Below are 18,932 nucleotides of genomic sequence, written 5' to 3'. Positions count from 1 at the left end.
CAGACTCCTCCCCAATCCCTCAGTCCCAGGCTGGGGGAATCAGCGGCGCCCCCTTCTCCTGCCAGTCCAGCCCTAGCCCTCTCAGCCAGGCCTCCCCATCCTGGGCACCTGCAGATCAGTCTTCATGAGCGAGGCACCCGCCTCCACAATGTAGTGGCAGATTGTGCGTTGCCGCAGGGCCGCTGCCTGATGGAGGGACGTCTCCCCACTGCAAAGGGAGCAGCTGGGTGGGATCCAGGACGAGGCAAGCCCCACCCCCAACTCGCCATGGGCCATCTCCCCCTCCCCACCTTCCTTGAGGAGGGAGCTGCCTGGTGACAGGCAGGGGCCAGAAGCCCAGGTCTAAGGGCACCCAAATACTCACTTCTCTTCTACGGCATCAATGATTTCTGTCGGGGCTAGAACACGAGGGGAGGGAAGGTCAGAGACACACGTTGGGCAGAAAGTGGATGGAAGGGAAAGAGGGAGCCCCACCCTGAGGGTTACAGGGAAATGTAGAGGTCACCGAGTCCAGACTCATCTTACAGAGGAAACTTAGCCCCACAAAGGGGAATCGCTTGCCTACTGTGACAGCAGGAGGAGAGTGGGGAGCTGGAATCTGACCCTAGGCCTCCATCCAGTGTCTTGGCCCTGCTCCCAACCCCTAGCAGTTAGGTCTAGGGCTCTCACCATGGTCCAGGAGATAGCGGACGATCTCCTTGCTCCCAGCTCTGACGGCATGGTGCAAGAGGGTTCGGCCTCGCTCATCCCGGAGCATGAGGTCTCCCCCTGCTCGGTGGAGCTCCTGGAACTGAGGGGACGGGAGGCAGGAGACTGGGGAGCCAGCCTTCCTGGCTCCTTCCTCCCTCTAACCTTCCCTAAAGGGACCAGTGACCTGTCCCCTGGCTATCTTCCTCCCTCCCCAGCCAGTTGTCCCAGACTGTGTTCCCTTCTGGGTGCTGCCAGGGTCAGGGCCTGGCCTGGAGCACACCTGAGAGGGAGGGGACTCCTCCTGGCTCCATCCCATGGTGGCCACAGTTTGGGAGGGGAAGGAGAGCCCATTCTTCTGGGGGAGGAGTGATACCTTACAGAAGTCATTGCTTTCAGCAGCTTCTATCAAGCCTTCACCTACAGGACAAAGCCTTCAGATCACAGGTGGGATAGAGGACTCCTTCATCGACGACCCCCAGCTCCTGCCCACCCTGCCACCCTCCTAAACTACTGGTGTTCAATCTCTTTGCACATCTTTGCATTTATTCACTTCCTCCTCAAGCTGCACAGGTCTGTGTGTGGACTCCTCCCTCCCATAAGAATGGGCTTGCTGGGGAGGGATGGGGGCATTCCTGGTACACAGTAAGGCTTCATGCTTGTCCATGGATTGCATGGGATCTAGGGGAAGGACGGGCGGGTCCAGGAGAGGGTAGGGGGCCTGTACCCACTGGACCTGCAGCCATCTGTTGGTTTTTGGGAGACTGGCTGGTGACAAGGACTTCCTGTCCTCCACCCTCTGCTAGCTTTGCCAATGTGGGCCTCCGGCTCTCCAGCTAAAGGGGGTCCCCCTGCCTGCCATTCTTCACCTCTATGTCCAGAGCCCACACAGAAAGATAAGGCTCCTCACCTTTTGGGGGCATAATGTCCCCTTGGTCTGGCCTGAGAATAGAGAGTAAGACATGACAAGCTGTCATTTGGAGCCAGGATCACTTCCCCCAGCCCACAAGGGCCCCCCCCTTCCCTGCATTCCTAGGGACTCTCTGGACAAGGTGGGGGTGCACACCTGGGCCTGGGGGATGGGGGTGGTGGAGAGGTGGGGCCAGGGCTTTGGGGGGCCTCGAGGGCAGGCCTGGCAGGAGTGCCCAGCAGCTCTGGGTCCAGCACATAGAGTTCATCCTGTGCAATCTCTGTCACGTAGTTAAGATGTTCCTGTAAAGAAGTGTCTAGTCAGGCCCCAGGCCCTCTCCCACTAATAACACGCTGCCATAGGGGGAGTCATGGGACCCACCCCAAAGGGGAAGGCAGGGATAACAGGGCACTCAGCCTGCACCCCTTCCGTCAACTTAAATATAGATTTAATGATATCTTTATTATGAAATAATACCTGTATAAACTTCATGTTTGTGTCTGTGTGTACACACACACACACACACACACCACCCCCCCTCCCCCCCACTTAATAAATGTTTATTCACTGACTGGGCCCTCCTCTTAACACTGTGTATTACAATTTTCTGACTTATCCCCATAAATGGGCCCCTAGGTGGCACCAGAGAGCACGCAGAGCAGGTCCTGGAGTCAGGAAGACTTCCTCCTGAGTTTGAATGCCACCTGATACTGCCTTACTGTGTGACCCTGGGCAAGTCACCTCACCGTTTGCCTCAGTTTCCCCATCTGTAAAATGAGCTGGAGAAGGACATGGCAAATCACCGCTGTATCTCTGCCAAGAAAACCCCAAATGGGGTCATGGAGAGTCGGACACGAGGCAAGGGGCTAGACCACGGCCACCATCCCCATGATAAACTGCGCTTCCTGAAGGCAGGGGTTGTGTCTTACCCCCCTCTGTCCTCCCACAGCCCAAGCACAAGGCTTTATATTCTGCAAGTGCTTAATAAATATTTGGGGGTTTCTGAATCTCCTTCCTCTTCCTCGTCAGGCTTCCCCTAATTATCCCTCCAGATTCTGTCCCCGTGGCCCATTGGCCACCCCCTCCCGGCCTTCCCAACAGCTCGTGCCTGAGCAGGAAGCTCGATGATCCTGAGGCTCCATTAGTGGGGTGCAGGGCAGCGGGATCTGGAACCCGAGGCCCAGGCTCCATTTCTCCAGGACTGTTTCCTTCTAGCTCAGGCTTGCCCTGTGACTACCCTGGGCTGGCCCCAGACTCTCCCTCCCTCCGGTCTCTCTCCTCTCCTGCCTTTCCTCTCCCGGGGCAGACCTTCAGGGCCCACCACTGGCCCCTGTCCAGCCTGGCTGCAGACTTCTCCCATCCTGCTCCCATCGCCCAAGCTGTCCCTGAACCTGGCTTTCAGTTTCCCAACTCCAATCCTTTGCCTAGGCTGCCTCCCTGCCACAGCTCAAAGAACGGCTTTTGTTGGAAGATGGCTTCCCTTACGCTCTCGGCCTTCCCCAAACTAACTCCGACTGTATTTCCTCCTTTCTGCTGGCAAAAGCCAAGCTCTTCAAGGGCAGGGGCAGGTTTGTGTTTGTCTTTGCTTGGCCAGGGGCCTCCAACATGAGGTGCTGACTAGACCCTAAGACCCCCTGACCATCCCCCATCCCCCGCCATGCCTCCTTGGCTCTGGGGGGGGGACCCCAACCCCCACCCCGCCGTGTCCGGCCCTTCTGCCACGAGCTCCGGAGCAGCCTCCAAACGAGTCCCCCTGATTTTCAAGTGTCTCAGTTTCCCTCCCCCACCCCAAAGGAGACCCCTTCCTGCCAGCCTGTTCTCCCCGGGGCTCATCAGAATCCTGCGCAGTGTTTAAGGCTCAGCTCCCTCAGAACCCAGGCAGAGAATCCCTTCCTCCCTCTGGGCCAATGAAGAGAAGAAGCCTTGCTCAGGCTGCCTCTCAGAGGGAACCTTGCATAGATGGGGTCTTTATTCCAGTCCTCCCACATCTCCCCTTCCTGGGGACTCCCTCAGGGACACACCACCCTCCACAGCTGGCCACCTGTTCCCCCGACTACAAGAAGGCCCTGCAGAGGCCTGCGGAGGGAAAGGGGGAGATACTAGGCAGGCTGGGGGTGTCTAAGATAGCACCCCCTCTCCCTTGTGATCACGAGGCTGAGGCAGGATGGGACGGATGGAGGGAGGCTGCCCAGGGGCCCGGCTTTGTACTTGCCTGGGCACGATCTATCCTGTAGAATCGATTGGCTGTAGTAGCTGTGGGACAGAAAGGGGCATGAGGATCTCTGGGGTCTCCACGCCCCCCATCCCTGCCTGAGCTCCCCTGCCAATGAGGGGCAGGGCCCTGGCATCCCTGCCTGGGCAGGAACTCACCATCCAGGAAACACCAATTGGGTGACAGTTTCTGGCCTGACACAGCCTTGGCTCCTGCTCCGTTGGGTTCCTGCTTGGGAATGAGGAGAGGTGAGGGGCTGGGCCTGTGGCCTGGGCATGAAGGAAAGGCTGGGACAGGGAGTGCAGTTTGGGCAAACCCTCCTCACCCCCTGCTGCAGCCTCTCAATGTGGGTCCGGCAGAGCTCCAGGTCGCTGTCCCCTGGCACCACCACAGTGCCCAGCGGCACGGCTGTGGAGACAACAGAGCGGCCCTCAACCTTGGGGCTGGGCCTGGGGCCGTGGCCCCTGTCTCTCCATCCCCCCGACCCTGTCCGGGCTCACGCACAGGCCTCCTTCAGCTGCTCTTTGTCGTAGTGCAAGACCTCGTAGTCATGCATGCTGACCCGCCGTAGCTGGATCCGCAGCTGCTCGGGGACAGGCTGCTGGCTGTGGCATGAGAGGCCAGAGGGAGGGTGATCAGGGCTGGGCAAGCAGTCAGGGAGCCCTGGCCAGGGCGGGGCCAGAGGGAGAGCAATAAGGGGAGGGACAGACGAAGGGGGAGCTAAGTGGGGGCAGGGGGCTGGGGCAGGGGCCATGCCATACTCGCTGTGCAGGGGCACAGAGCTCCTCCGCTTGGCCTTCTGCACCATCGTGGCTTGGTTGCGCAGGGCGATGCGAATGCAGGACGCAGCCAGCTTGCAGGGCTCCCCGTCCACCTGCACTGGGATGGCCTTGGCCGTCGTGAGCACCACCTCCCGGCACTGGGTAAGACGTTCGCCGTGCCCGCCCACCTGGAGGGCAGCCTGTAGGCACAGTAGAGGTCTCTTACCATTGGCCTGGGTCCCTGCCCTTGCCCCTCCGTATCCTGTGATTAAGCTCCCTCCATCTATCATTACTCTCCCCAGGACCGAGCCAGAAACACAGAGGGGGACACAGGTGCACCCTTTGGACAGGCCATGCCACCCGTGCCCACACCCCAGGGCTCTAGGGGCTGAGGGCCCTTCTCACCAGTGATGTCATGGTGAAGCCGATGACCTCGAGGTAGCCATCATCATGCCGCTGGGGCTCAAAGTCATGGTGGTCACCAGGGTGGCCCCAGGGCATGGTGCCTGCACAATACCTGTGAGGGACAGAGACAGTGAGGGGCTGACCCGGGGGCCAGAGGTCAAGGTCAAGGGCTGCTGGCAGTTTCTCTCACCTGGGGATATTCAAGAAGACGATGCACTGGGGCTTCAGGTCCTGGATCTTGGGGGTCAAGTCTGTGCCATCACACTGTAACAGGCTCGGTGTGGGTGAGGGGGTTGGCAGAGGGGCTGCTGCCCTTGCTCCTCAGGGAGAGCCCACCCCAGCTCCCTGGAGGACCATGAGCGGGGTGCCCAGGTGAAGGGCCATGGGGAGGGGAAGGAGACTCACCACCACTCGGATGTGCTTGGCCAAGTCTTTGGAGCTGCCCATGAGGAAGTCAGAAAAGGCCGTCTGTCAACAGCAGAAGGAAGGCGTCACGCCTGCTCCTTGGAGGCCTCCATCCTGGGGAAGCCTGGGGAGCCAGTGCAGGGACCAGGTGGCCAGGAGACCCCTGGGTTGGTGCACTGGACTCAGGAGTCTAGGCTCTGCTATTTCCTGGACATCATCAGCCCAAGTCCTGCTGTCTCTCTTAGCCTCCACTTATCACATGGGGACAGGACTCTTACGCTGCCTACTTCACGGGGTTGTTCCAAATCTTTCAGAGGCACAGAAAAGAGCTGTTTGTCTCATGGACACAGGGGTGGACATTTGGTGAGGGAAGCCTCTGTTGGGGGCAAGACCTAGGAAACAACATGGCCTAGGGACCGTGGCGGGGTCAGCCTCTGGGGGGCCTGAAGCTGATGTGATGAGTGTCCACAACATTGTGCCATAGGCCACCTACAGAGGGATGGTGGAGGGGGGCACTCGAGGGGCACTGCCAAACTGCAGGCTTACCCCAGCATAGAACATCTTGTTCCGAAACCGGCTATTGAATTTTTCTGGATTGGCCTCTATATGAACAGAGAAGACAAAGGTGAGGGTCACTGCGGCCCACAATTCCCTCTCGGAGAAGGGAGGCCCCAGAGTCCTCTCCTACCTGGATCCCCTAGAGCAGGCCTCCTCCTGCCTCTCAGGGGAACACGCTCCACCCCCCTCTTCTCCTGACACTCATTCACCGTATGCCCAGGACAAGGGTATTTGAAAGTCACCAACCTCGAGACTCATGAAATTCTAGGGTGACGTGGGCATCAAAGCCGAGGCTGAAGTAATTGTTAAAGACATCGAGAGGCAGCTGCAAAGAAGGCAAAGGGAGAAGTCTATGTCAGGAAGATATTGCAGTCAGAGAAAGGAAAGCCATCAGGAAACACACATGAACAGCGATGAGCTGGGAGACAGAGCGCGCGCGCGCGCGTGTGTGTGTGTGTGTGTGTGTCTGTGTGTGTCTTGTGTGTGTCTGTGTGCGTGTGTGTCCTCATCCCTGAGAGGCAGGCTAGGGAGCTGCTCCTGTGGAAGGTTGGGGACCCAGGAAGGACACATGGCAGCCCCACCCCCGAGCCCGGGCCAACCCTGTCGGTAGCCCCCTCGTCCCGGTCATCAGGCCCAGCCTCCAGATTGGGCTCTGCTCGCAGGTCCCAGCGGTCCAGCTGCACGACATTGCCCTCCTCCACATGGGACAGGATCTTGGACACTGGCTCATCCGTGTAGCCCTGAGGAACCAGGGAGCAGGAGCGTGGGATGGATGCTGGGCCACAGCCACAGCGACCCTCCTCTCAGCACAACCTTCCTGCCCTTCTTCACACTTGTTCTGCCCCAAGTTCTCACCCCACCCCAGTTGAGGGTCCGGGCCAAATCGTTGCCGGTGCCGAGAGGTAGGATGGCAACAGGTGGTGGTGGCTTCAGGCGCAGCTGGTCCAGGGTGGAAAGGATCCAGCCGACCTGAGCGGGAAGGAGAGGAGAGCTGGCCTCAGGCCTAGGCCCGGCCTCCCCGAGCCTATGTCACCAATCCAATGCCCGGTAGGCGGCTCCCGGAGGTGTGTGCATGAACTCACCGTGCCATCACCCCCACACGCCAGGATTCGAAGGTTGTGCACTTTCCGGTACATCTCCAGCCTGTGGATTAAAGGCAGAGGAGCTGAACAAAGCAGAGAGCAGTGGCCCCAGATGTGCAGAGACCAGTAGCTCTCCAGTGCTCCCACTCGGGTCCTACCCCACAGACACCCAGGTACTCACGCCTCCTTGGGCCCACCCTGGCTCAGGTCAAAGACTTGCCGTGGGTTGAGATACCAGAGAAAGGACTGGATAATCTTAGAACCCTGGGGGAAACAGAAGGTGGGGAAAGGGTCTGGAGAGAAAGAACTGGGGGATGGCAGAGGTAAAAATAGGGAAAAAACTTGGGAATTGGGGTAGTGAGTCCATGTGAGAGGCAGGAACCAGGACTGCATAGAGGACTTGGAGGGGGATTTGCCCCCTTTTACCACCAATGAGCAGCAGTATTTGGGCCCACGGAGAAGGGGCATGACAGGGAGAGGGCTGGGGCTCCCAGGCTGGGCCTCACCTGATTGCCCCCACTCTTAGGGTTTACAAACACCAGCAGGGGCTTCATGAGTGGGGATGGGGTAGGTTTGATGATGAAGGGTTTCCAACGGCCCTCCTGCAACACATTGAAGATGCAGAGAGCTGTCCAGGCCTGTCCCTCCCTCCCAGCAGCCCCCATACCACAGCTGACAGAAGCAGGAGCCCTCGGGCTCAGCCCCTCAACAAGCCTGTCTGCACAACAGATGGCCCAAAAAGCCAGCAGAGGGGCCAGAGCCCCTCTCACAGATGAGGCTTGGAGCAGCAACTTGCCCAAAGTCCACCGTTAGAGTACAGAAGCAAGGTGTGCCCAGCTCTACCTCAGGTCCCTTCTTGCTGGATTTCCTCTTGAAAGACGTCCTCTTCTTCTTTTTGCTGACCTTGAGGGGGTTCTGCAAGAGGGAGGGAGCAGGGGTGTCAGCATCACACCCACAAACCCAAGCCTGGGCCAAAGGCTCAGGAAGGGGCAGCTTCACCTGGGGGCGCCGGGCCCGGAGGATCCAGGTCGGGGGGATGACTACGGCGGCATGGGCCCCTAGGGAGCAGGGCTCTTCGATCTGCTGGATCATGAAACAGGACACTTTGTTGTGGTACTGTGGAGGGAGGACAGAGAAGGACGCTGACTCTGGAAGTCAGGCCTCCTGTGGGCCAGGGTGGGAAGTGGATGGAGGAGCTACTCACTGCCTGCTTACACCACGAGCAGCTGATGGCCACGATCTCTTTGCTGTGGAAAGTGAACTTCTGCTGGAAACCCTGAGGGGAAGTAGGGGAGAGGGCCGTGAGGGGGCGGACCCAGGAAGCGCTTGTGTCCACACTCCCTGGCCACCTCCTCCAGTCTCACCGGAGGCATGGGATGTCAGACTGGAGATGGTTTATGTTTTTGGAATCACATCCCGCATAGAAAGAAACTGAGGCCCCCAGAAAAGAAGTGCTGGGAAGTCGGTCTATAGCACCTACTGTGTGCAGGCACTGTCCTAAGAGCTTTACAGACAGTATCTCACTTAGTCCTCACGTTAACGCCCTGGGATGGGGCTACTGTCATCATCTTCATTTCATAGAGGAGGAAGCTGAGGCAGGCAGAGCATAAGGGACTTGCGCAGTGACACTCAGCTAGCTGGTATCTGAGGCAGGGTTTGAACTTGAGTCTTCCTGCCTGTGGGCCCACTGAGCCTGTGTGTAGGCACTAAGAGGCAGGATTCTGAGCTCTGTTCTCAGTGTCTAGTTGCCACCCTGTCCCAGTGGAGGGGCCCCAGCGCTGCTGTTTAACTCCCACCCCAAGTGGGCCAGACCTACTGTGCGCCCTGAGTGTCCCTCCCTCCCCTGGGAGCTCTATCCAGGAGGACATCCCTGGCCCAGGACTGTGAGCCTGCTTCTGCCAGGCGGGCACAGCCGGGGTGCCCCACACACCTTGCCGCAATGTCGGCACTTGCCATCCTGGCGTCGCCGATGTACCCAGTGGTGACGAACAAAAGTTGGCTGGAGGGGGCGGAGGAGGAAGAAGAGGTCACACCTCTGAGTGGGGCTGGGGGGGTTGCCCCAGCCTCAACCCAAAGGACGGGGGTGGGAGCATCTCATCGCCTGGGCTGCCGATACAGGAGAGGAGGAGGCTGGGGGCACGGTGCAGGGAGATTTGTGGCCCCAGCAAGTCAGAATCAGAGGGGACATCAGAAATCACCACCCCGGGAGGAAATGGGAGGCGAGAGGCCCCAAGCTGCACAAGTAGCAAATTCAGGCTCTCATGCCAGGCCTCTGGTATCTGATTCCACGTGTCCTCAGCTATGCCCGGGGAGCCGAGGCTCTGAGGGAGGCTGTGTTCCCGGGGTGTACCCCTCTTCATTCTGACCAAGGTGTAACCCCAGGTAATCCCCCACCTGGTAGCACTTTGGGGGAGTGTGAGGGTTTCCCCAGGAGGGGTCTCAGGGCCCTGAAATGGGCATCTCAGCTTACACTCTAGACTCAGGAATCCTAAATCTTTCTGCCCTCCAGGCTGGTGGGAGCTGGCAAGCCCCCCGGGTGCCCACTGCAGTTCCCATCCCACCTGAGGTCCTTACCTCCCGCACATTCCTAGACCCTGATTCCCGGAAGGATGGTTTACAGCGGAAGTTAATCTGCAAAGGAGCCCACAAGATAAAAGGGTGAGGACTGGTGGCTGGGCTGGTTCTGGGAGCCTCCAGGCCTCCCAAGAGGGAAGGACGCTGCCCAAACATCCAGCTCTCTGGGCTCTGCCGTCCAGGAAGGAATCTCATTCTCATGCTTATTTGTAGTAAAGCTTCTTGGGGGGCCGAGTTCCAATGGTAACAGGCTGCTTTTGCTCGACCCCTGCACGGTTCATCAAACCAGCAGGGAGGCGGCACAAGGATCGTTCCCTTCTTTTGGCAGATAAGGGAACAGGCCCAGAGAGGGGCTGTCACTGCTGGTCTACACATAAGTCACAGCAAGGGAAGTAGGGGCACAGCTGGGTGCCCCCCCAACCCAGGGGCCAGAAGGGGCCTGGGCTTTGAGCTGCTGCCTCCCCAAGGCCCTCTCATGCTTGGCCCGGCCCTCCTGGCGCACACACACCAGTTTCTCCATCAGTCTTGTTTTCACCCCCTGACATCTGGTCAGTCTCTTCTGCCCTGCACCGGCCGACTCGGCCCCCTTTCTCGGGTCCCAGAGAAGGGGCGGCAGTGGCTGAGGATCCCCAGGCCCAAGCCCCAGTCCCATCCCAGGAGGCCCACAGTCACCTTCTCCAGCTGCCCAATGCAAGGCGTGTGCACAACGATCTTGCAGGCGGCACACTTTCGTCGAGACACTGATTTCTGCTGCAGGAAGGAAGGGCACCGAGGTCAGTGGGACAGAAAGCAACAAACCACGTTTCTACAGCACTTCGTGGCTCGCAAAGCTGTTTCCTCGTGACCGACTTACGGAGTGGGGGGCAGGGTCGTCACTTCCATTTACTGACGACGCCGAGGCTCGAAGGCATGGGGTGGCCTGCCTGGGGTCCCAGGTCCCAGTCTTCCCTCTGGCACTCACTATGTGACCAGACAGGTCCCCTCCCCTCCCATGACGAGGCGCCCTTCCCTCTTACCAAGGCTGAGCCCAAGAGATCCCCATCCCACCGCCTCCAACAGACTGGCGCCTCTGTCATCCCCAGCCTCTCTTGTGGCTGCTTCTCTCCTGCCCACAGACAGGCCTGGCTCCCCGCACTTGACCCTTCTGTCCCCACTGGCTGCTATCACACCTCTTCTGCCTTCTGTAGCTAAACTCCCCGAACAGACCATCCACAACACGGCCTGCCCTCCCTCCTCTTTCCTGTTGCTGTCCAATCACTTTCCAGTCATGTCTGACTCTGGGACCCCATCTGGGGTTTTCCTGGTAAAGATACTGGACTGGTTTGCTGCTTCCTTCTGCTCATTTGACAGGTAAGGAAACTGAGGCAAACAGAGTACAGTGACTGGCCCAGGGTCCCATAGCTAGTACTTACATTGTCTCAGGCCAGGCCTGCACGACACACGGCCCCGAGGGCCATCCTGCTAAAGCAGCTCGTGGGCAGGACGTGGTGCAGGCCTGTCTTAGGCTCATTGGAGCTCAGTGCTCTGTGAACTGTGGGACCCCCTAGCAGCTCTCCGTTTACTCTCCTCTTACCCCTTACCGCCTGGTTCCTGACAAAGCTGCCCTCTCCAATTACCGAGGACCTCAGAAGCCAAAGCCAAAGCCGGCGGCCTCCTCTCAGTCCCCATTCTCCTCGCCCTGTCTGTGGCCCCTGACACTTCTGACCTCTACCTTTCTCTCTCTCTCTGTCCATCTCTCTCCCTCCCTCTCTTCTCTCCGTTCGCCTCTGTGTCTCTCCATCTCTCTCTGTCTCTGTCTCTCTCTCCTGGCCCTCCTCCTTCCTCTCCGAAGGCTCCATCTGTTTCCTTTGCTGGATCCTCCTCCGGATCATGCCCTCTGACCCTGGCTGTCCCTCAGGGCTCTATCCTCTTCTCTTCTCCCTCTATTCTTCACCTCACTTGCTGATCTCATTGGCTCCCATGGATTGAATTGTCATCCCTATGTTGACGATTCACAAACCGTCCTCTCCTGCCCTCCAGCCTCTCATCTCCAACAGCCTTCCAGACATCTTGGACTGCAGGTCCAGGAGACATCTGAAACTCAACGTGTCTAGACCTAAGCTCATTATCTTTCTCCCTGCACCCTGCCCCCATCTCCCCTAGGCCCCTAGAGGCCATCACCACCCTCCCAGCCCCCAAAGTCTGAGGCCAGGCATCACCCTGGACTCCTCCTCCCTCTCTCTCACCACCCCCCAGCCTGGCCAAGCTGGTGCCACAGTGAGGATCTCACCTCTGCAGCGTCTCTCCTCTGACACCATCCCCACTCTGGTGTGGGCCCTCATCCCCTCAGGCCTGGCCTACTACAATAGCTGCTGGGTGGGTCTGCCTGTGTCAAGCCCCTCTACCCCAGTCCACCCTCCATTCAGCCATCACAGTGAAGTGACTGAGCACATTCCTTTCCCCCGCCACTCAATAAACTCCAGGGGCTCCCCGACTCCTCCAGGAACAAGCATAAACTGCTCTGTTTGGCATTCAAAGCTCTTCTAGCCCCCTCTCCAGTCTTCTCACAGTGACATTTGGCTTCCCAGCTATTCCATCTCTTCTCTCTAGGCCTGTGCCTCCTCATCTCTGCCTTCTGGCTTCTTGGGCTCCCTTCAAGTCTGAACTGAAGTCTTACCACCTACAGGAAAGCCTTTCCTAAGCCCTGAATTCTAGGGCTTTCCCTCTTTTAAACATTTCCAATTTATTCTGTATATTCATATTCATAATTGTATTTTGTATATTATCTTGCCCTTTTGTCTTGCTTTGTATCTCTAGTGCTCAGCATGGTGCCTGGCACATAGCAGCAGCTGAATAAATATTGACTGAGGTAAACAGAAGTCAAATGACTTGCCCAAGGTCACACAGCTACAAAGTCTCTGAAGTGAAATCTGCACTCAGGTCTCCTTGATTCTAGGCCCAGTGCTGGATCCACTGTCCCACCAGCTGGCTGCCTCAAAAATACTTTAAATGTTCTACCCTCTACCCTGAAATTCTGGAAGAGGATGGTGGGAAGAGAAGGGAACAGGCATTGATATGGTACCTACTATGTGCTAAGCACTTTTTACAGATACATTGTATTCTCACAAGTACCCCTGTGAAGCAGGTGTGGCTGTCACCCACATTTTACAGCTGAGGAAACTGAGGCTGGGGTGGCTAAGGGTCTTGCCAGGGTGCCAGCGCTCTGGGCCCGGCAGCGCCCCCTGCTGGCCGCTCTCTGGCCAGCAGGCACCGTCTTTTCTACTATTCAGGGAGTGCCAAGGAAGAGAAGCCAGGCCTGCTCCATTCCTCCCTGGGTCATGGTGCCCCCCAACATGGGTGTCCCCTTCGCTCCGCTCCACTCACCAGCATCTTGGCGACACAGTACTGCTCCCCAACGTAGCAGAAATCCCCAGATACATTGGTGTCGAACCAGATGTGCTCCCCGTAGGTGGCGGTTTCCTGCGGGTCAGGCAGGCCTGTGAGCAGCTCCTTGAGCCCCCTCCCTCCCAGGTTCCCCACCCCCACCCCGGGCACATCCTGCTTGTCCATAACACCGCAGCCCAGGCCTTCCCTCCCCTCTGCAGCCTCTCACCTTCAATACCCTCAATTTCCAAACTATGAAAAAGCCTCAGAGAAAAAATGACCTGCCTCGACTCACTTCCTCCACATAAGTTTCCCAGGCAGAGGCTGGGCTAGTTGTCTCCTTGCATACAGAAAGTACTCAATAAATGCTGGGCTACCTGGTTGGTGTCCTGAGCCGGGGGAGCATCAAGGACGCAGCGACTGGAGACTGAACGCTGTCTCCTTCTGGATGCTGCAGCCCCTGACCTCGCTGACCCAAGGGCCCCTCCTGTCCTCTTCTTCCCATCCCACCCCAAACTGCCCATTACTCACACTCCAGTCCACGGTGCTTCGAATCTGCCTCTCGGGCTCACTGCCGGGGGCTCCAGGGCTTGGGTTTGGAGGTGCCAGATGTTGGAGACCTGACTTGGCAATGGCTTTCCTGAAAAGAAGAGCCCATCTAAGAACTCAAGGAAAGAGAGAGCATCCTTCTCTTCCCTCCTCCCTGGCCCCAGGCTGGAAGGAGGGGCAGAGACAAGACCTGGGGCATGGTTGGATGGGCCCAGTTCTCAGAATACAGCCCCGGCCTACAGCCTGGCTGCTCTGCCTGTCCTGACAGCCGCTATACCTACGAGAGCAGAGTGCTCCAGGCCTCTGGTCCGGCCGCCTTGCGTTTCAGAGCCACTTGCCGCCTACGGGACAGAGGGCGCAGGTGGCCCAGCAGAAGTGGGCTGGCAGAGGCGCCGGGGACAAGGTGCTGCCCTGGGGGCCGGTACTGGCTGAGACGTCGATAGTAGCCCTGTAGGCCCCAGATGGTGCGCTCATACATCCCATCAGCGGGGAGCAGGGGTGAAGATTTTCGGCGTCGACGTAGACATCGGGGTATGTGAAGCCGGGGTCTGATGCCCAAGTGCTGGGACCTGGAGGCAGCCAGCTCCTTGCCATCTGGCTGAGGGGTCCTCAGCCCCAGTGGCCCTACCTCTTCCTCCTCTGCTTCATTCTTCCCCACAAGACCAGTGAGGAGCAGGGGGGTCCCCAGAAGGTGAGTGTCAACAGCAGTTGGTGCCAAACTCTGGGGTGGGCCTCGCTCCACAGTCAAATGGGGGTTGTGGCTCGGGGGTACGGTGCTGGAACAGCGCCGGGAAGCCCTCACGCCGCAGCTAAGGAGGCAGCCCTGAAGCTGTGAACTGGAGCGTCGCTGCTGGGCCAGGGAGGAGGAAGGCTGGCCAGCCGGGGATCGCCGTCGGACCTTGCCTGTAGGGAGGGCTACCCCGCTCCCCCGCCGCTGCCCACTGAGGCTTGCCCCTGGCCCCTTCCTCCTGAAGTGTCTCCTAAAGAAGGTCTCCATGGTGGGAGTGGCGGCTGTTGGGCACAGAAACCGGCCGTCAGAGGCTTATGGCATGCTCCTACTCTTGGGGCCCAGCAGCAGGGTCTTCACTACACCTTTAGGCCCCGCACTGGAGACTAGGTAGAGGCAAGTGCATGGTACCCTGGGTAACCACAACCAACTGTGGCGGGGAGCTAAGAAGGAAACCTCATCTGCCCTCCAAGCGCCGCTGGGTTTGTACAGAAAGGGCTACAAAATGGGGGCGCTAATGTGGCTTAGTAGCAGCCATGTGGATAGTGCCGAAGCGGAGACCTGAGTGCAAGCTGCTGCCAGCCCAAGTCAGGAGGGCTGTCAATGAGCGCCAAGAAAGCCAGGGCTGGCTCAACTCCAGATGGAGCCACCAGGGACCTCTCACTGCACATTCCCAGCAAGGAGAGGGGGAGACTCCAGCTTCCTCTGACTAAGCAGGGCCTGGAAGGCCACATCCCACTAGGACTGGGGACCTGTCTGCAATGGAGAAGGGTCCGGGGTGGGAGGAGATAATCTTTGTAGAGGCCCTGGTACAGCGCCTAGCCCAAAGTAACAAACACTCCTTCTCTTCCCTTCCCTTCTCTTCCCCATTCTGAGCTCTTAACTATGGGTCTTGGGCCAATCACTCAACCTCTTGAGGGAAATGAGGGAGGCAGATGAGATACTCTCTGATGACTGTTTCAGACCCAATGATCTCTAACGATTATATAAGGTTTTCCAAACCCCTCAAGTCTGTTTCTCCCCAGGCCACTGAGCCTAGGAAGAGGATCTAGCAGAACTTGGGCCCTGGACATGGCCAACTTCTACAGTTCTCCAAAGCAGCAGCCTCAGGTGGCCTGGCCCTGGAAGGCCATGGGCTTGACCCCCACAGAAGGCTGTCTTCATGGGTATCTACCCTCTCATGGAGGATGGATGCTTTATCCGGGTGCCAGGCAGAGCAAAGGTGAGTGCATGGATGAAGGTGGAGAATGAGCCCTGGGCTCAGCCATAGGTACCAGTAGGAAAGGGTACCAGGGCAAAGCTGGGCCTAGGATGGGCGGGGGCAGGGAGAACCTGCTCCTTCTCCTGTTCATGCTGGTACTGTGCACAGTGCAGGGCATGGGACAGATGCAAAGGCCAGAGGCAAAGGGGGAGTCAGAAGATAATGCCTGGACTAGGCCTAGTCCTCGTTTGTAGTCTCACACATGTAATCAGTTTGGGGTAGTTCCACCAGCCTTGGGCGTCTCCTGGCACTAATGTCTATCTCTTCATTCTCACTAGCACTTGTGGGGGGGTGGGCAGTGGGGGGAGAGAGACTGTTGGCAATCAAAGTTGCCTGACCAGGTAAAAGCTTTTTTTTTTTGAGTGGGGGGAACAAAACCTGCATCTGCTCCTCCTTAAGGTCTATTCTTGGGAATAACCTGAGGGAAGTAGTACATGTGAATGAGACTATTAATAACGATTTCTGAGCTCCCAGGAATAAAGGAGCCTGGGAAGTATCAGCCCCTATAATAATGTGGCCATTCTTTATTAACAATGCCTTCCAGCCTCCACAGGGAAATAAAAGAGCTTTCTGGGAATCAGCCCAACTGGGACAACTTCCCCACATAAGGCAGACAGCCAGCTCTGGTAAGGGGTGATGAAAACTCCCTTCCCCACAAGTCCCCTCTTCCTTAAGCCGGCCCCCTAGGGACAGGAGAGAACAGGACCGGCAGCTGTCTCCACTTAACTCCAGCAGTAAAGGGTTCACTTCCAATCAGCACCGTTCTCCCCTAGGCCTGGAGTGGACACAGGGATCTGCACTAGGGCAGGGATGACCCTGGGACCTCTTCTTGTGTGCAGGCTACAAGCCAATCCCCAGACTGGAATGAAGGGTCCAGAGCATGGTGGACCCCGCCTTGGCTTCCTACTCTCCCCTGCCCAGCCACACAGGCTCCAGGCCCTCTTCCTTTTTCTTTCTACATTCTCTGCCTTGATCAGCTTCCATGGGTTCAATGATGTCTAGGAAGATGATCCTCAGGCCCCTAAAGCCACCTTGAGCGTAGCTGCATCACCAGCCACCTCTCAGACATCTCATAGGCACCTCAGACTCAGACGCAAAGCAAACTCAGAATCTGTTCCCTCCAACCTCACCCTTCCTCCCAGCTTCCCAAGTCCTCCTGAGGACAGTACCATCCCTCAACAGAACTTCAGCAGTGTCCCAAACTTGTCTTTCTCCCTTGGCCCACACAGCCCATCAGGTTCCATTTTGGTCCTGTCTCCTCCATGTCCCCTTCTCTCTCGGCCATCACTCTTGTTCAGGCTCTTCTCCTGGACCTCTGCAATGGTCTCTCTGCCCCCGTTTCCTCCCAAGCCCATCTATGTTGTGCTCAGCTGCCAAAGTTTGATTGGGTCATCCCAGTACTCAAACTCCAGGGACTTCCTTTGTCTGGCCTTCTGGCCAAGCCTGGCCCCCTTTCCAGTCTTCTAACATACCATTTCCCTCCACAGACTCCAAGGTCAAGGCACGCTGGCCCACTGGCTGGTCTTCACTCCCAATGCTCCTTCTCTTGTGTCTGGGCCTCTGTACTGGGAACACTCCCCGCCCCCACCCCAGGCTCCTTCCAACTTGGCCCAGATGCCATCATCTGGCTGCTGGAGGCTTTTCTCAGGCTCTCTGGATGCCAGTGTTTGAGACATCTCCTCTGAGGGTACCTTGCATGCACTCAAAACGTACCTCAGAGACACAATTTGTGTACACACGTCTCTACCATTAGACTATAAACTCTTTGGAAAAGGGCTCCTCCTTTGTTCTGTGCCTGGCTCACCATACAGGTTTCGTAGATGCCTGATGACTGACCCATGAGCCGGCCAGCTTATCGCCTCAGCATGGGAGCCACTGTGTTACCCCCCAACCCTTCTCTGCCTTGGAGGCCCAGCCCGGAGCTGCCTCCTCCCTTCGCTCTCTCTCTCCCTTGGCTGGACGGCCTCTCCCGATGAGTGTTCTGAGAAGATTCTCTAATATCCCCCGATATAGGCTTGAAGGGCTTTACATTTATTATCTCATTTACCCCTTCCTACAATCCTGTGAAGAGCTATTATTAACTCCGTTTTATGGATAAGCAAACTGAGGCAGACCAGGTTAGCTGACTTGCCCGGGGTCACACAGCCAGTAAGTATCAGAAGCAGGACTGCCCCTGCATTCAACCCTGGCTTCTCCCTACAGACTGCAGTTCTCCGATGGCAGGGGCCACCCCACGTTTCTAAAGCCAGTGCCCTGCCTGGGGTACTGCTTAGTAACTGCTTCTGAGGGTCCTGGCCTTTGCCCCCAGCTCCTTCCCGGGGCCTTTCCTGTGGCTCTTACCACCTGTCAGACTGGCAATCCTCCCATGGGGTGTCAGCTTTCTGCTGTCCTGTGACAACTGCCCATACTGGAGGAGATTAGTCACCCTGATGGACCTCCTGATGCCAGTGTCACCAGAAAACAAGGGCCGCAGTCTGTGTGTGTGGGGGAAGGGGGGAAGACAGGCCCTTGGGCACTTTGTAAAGCCTCGCTGGTCAGCTCCTCCAGAGCCACAACTGCCTTTGGCCTTTATCTCCCCAGCCCTGAACATAGTGCCTGACACATAGTAGGCACTTCATAGATGCTTGCTGATGGACTGAAGGGAGGGCCTGGCTGGAACGCCAATCACTGGGCACTGAGATGCCCACCTTCCCCACCCCCATTCTGCTGGCAATGCCTTTGTTGTCAGCCATCCTGTGGACACACAGGGCTCACAGCTATTCAGTAATACTCATCCCACAGTGATGGGGCCTGGGATGACAAAGTCTAAGATACTAACAAACTCCCCCAAAGGCCGCCTTTTCCTTAGGAGAGAGCACAGTAGTGAGAGGCCCGCCGTCACAGGCACAGGGCCCTCGGGCTTCTCTCTGGTCCCCACAGACACCCCTGTCCCCTGCTTAGCCATCTCTGGATCAGTTTCCTCTCTGGCTCTTTTAGCAAACCACTTTCCAGAGGCCTCTGACCAGTCTGGACCAAGGCCTCACCTTCTGCTGGGATGCTGGGCAGAGCTCAGCAGACCTCCAACCGTGCCTCAGTCCTCCTCGCCTTTTTATTTTTATGGCAGCTACGTTGAATGTATAAAGGTCACTAGGCTCCAAGGCTGTGGTAAGCCAGACTGTGTGGGGGCCCCATAGCCTGAAGGCATGAGGGAGAGCAAAAGGGCTAAGCCAAGGAACCTCAAAGGCCTCAAAGCTGCAGTGAGGGAACACGTCCCCTTGATTCTCTGTAGACCTAAGAGGGGTGTACCTGGGACAGAGCAGAGACCAAGCCAGGTGGGAGATGGGAGCCTAGATAACCCTCACCCCGTGAGCCCCAAAGGCCTAGGCCCATGACCTGGTCCACCTAGGGACAGACTCTCATAGTCTCTTATAGGTGCAGTCAGGCTCCGTACAAAGTCAC

General features: G+C 57.7%; 1 protein-coding gene across 4 annotated transcripts in view; it reads right to left on the bottom strand.

Moving 5' to 3' along the window:
- Positions 1-18,932, bottom strand: part of DGKZ (diacylglycerol kinase zeta) — a 46,505-nt gene that overhangs the window by 1,153 nt on the left and 26,420 nt on the right. For 3 of the 4 annotated variants that reach the window (XM_036762918.1, XM_036762917.1, XM_036762919.1), the window contains exons 2-30: positions 13,489-13,597; positions 12,958-13,053; positions 10,267-10,344; positions 9,595-9,651; positions 8,951-9,019; positions 8,225-8,296; positions 8,020-8,136; positions 7,864-7,935; positions 7,527-7,622; positions 7,202-7,284; positions 7,021-7,081; positions 6,794-6,907; positions 6,538-6,678; positions 6,185-6,263; positions 5,927-5,982; positions 5,381-5,443; positions 5,166-5,239; positions 4,976-5,087; positions 4,571-4,770; positions 4,314-4,414; positions 4,135-4,217; positions 3,968-4,037; positions 3,810-3,850; positions 1,754-1,899; positions 1,598-1,629; positions 1,064-1,107; positions 670-790; positions 365-398; positions 109-208 (exon numbers count right to left, since the gene is read on the bottom strand). In XM_036762918.1, coding sequence (XP_036618813.1) covers positions 109-208; positions 365-398; positions 670-790; positions 1,064-1,107; positions 1,598-1,629; positions 1,754-1,899; positions 3,810-3,850; positions 3,968-4,037; positions 4,135-4,217; positions 4,314-4,414; positions 4,571-4,770; positions 4,976-5,087; positions 5,166-5,239; positions 5,381-5,443; positions 5,927-5,982; positions 6,185-6,263; positions 6,538-6,678; positions 6,794-6,907; positions 7,021-7,081; positions 7,202-7,284; positions 7,527-7,622; positions 7,864-7,935; positions 8,020-8,136; positions 8,225-8,296; positions 8,951-9,019; positions 9,595-9,651; positions 10,267-10,344; positions 12,958-13,053; positions 13,489-13,597 — 2,521 coding nt within the window. Of the gene's footprint in view, positions 1-108; positions 209-364; positions 399-669; positions 791-1,063; positions 1,108-1,597; positions 1,630-1,753; positions 1,900-3,809; positions 3,851-3,967; positions 4,038-4,134; positions 4,218-4,313; positions 4,415-4,570; positions 4,771-4,975; positions 5,088-5,165; positions 5,240-5,380; positions 5,444-5,926; positions 5,983-6,184; positions 6,264-6,537; positions 6,679-6,793; positions 6,908-7,020; positions 7,082-7,201; positions 7,285-7,526; positions 7,623-7,863; positions 7,936-8,019; positions 8,137-8,224; positions 8,297-8,950; positions 9,020-9,594; positions 9,652-10,266; positions 10,345-12,957; positions 13,054-13,488; positions 13,598-13,787; positions 14,518-18,932 lie in introns of all 4 variants that reach the window. The other variant, XM_036762916.1, reaches the window with a different exon arrangement.

The sequence above is a fragment of the Trichosurus vulpecula genome, chromosome 6 (genome assembly GCF_011100635.1).
Source record: "Trichosurus vulpecula isolate mTriVul1 chromosome 6, mTriVul1.pri, whole genome shotgun sequence".
Lineage (NCBI taxonomy): Eukaryota > Metazoa > Chordata > Mammalia > Diprotodontia > Phalangeridae > Trichosurus > Trichosurus vulpecula.
Note: the sequence above shows the minus strand (reverse complement) of the source record. Positions and strands in the feature narration are given on the sequence as shown.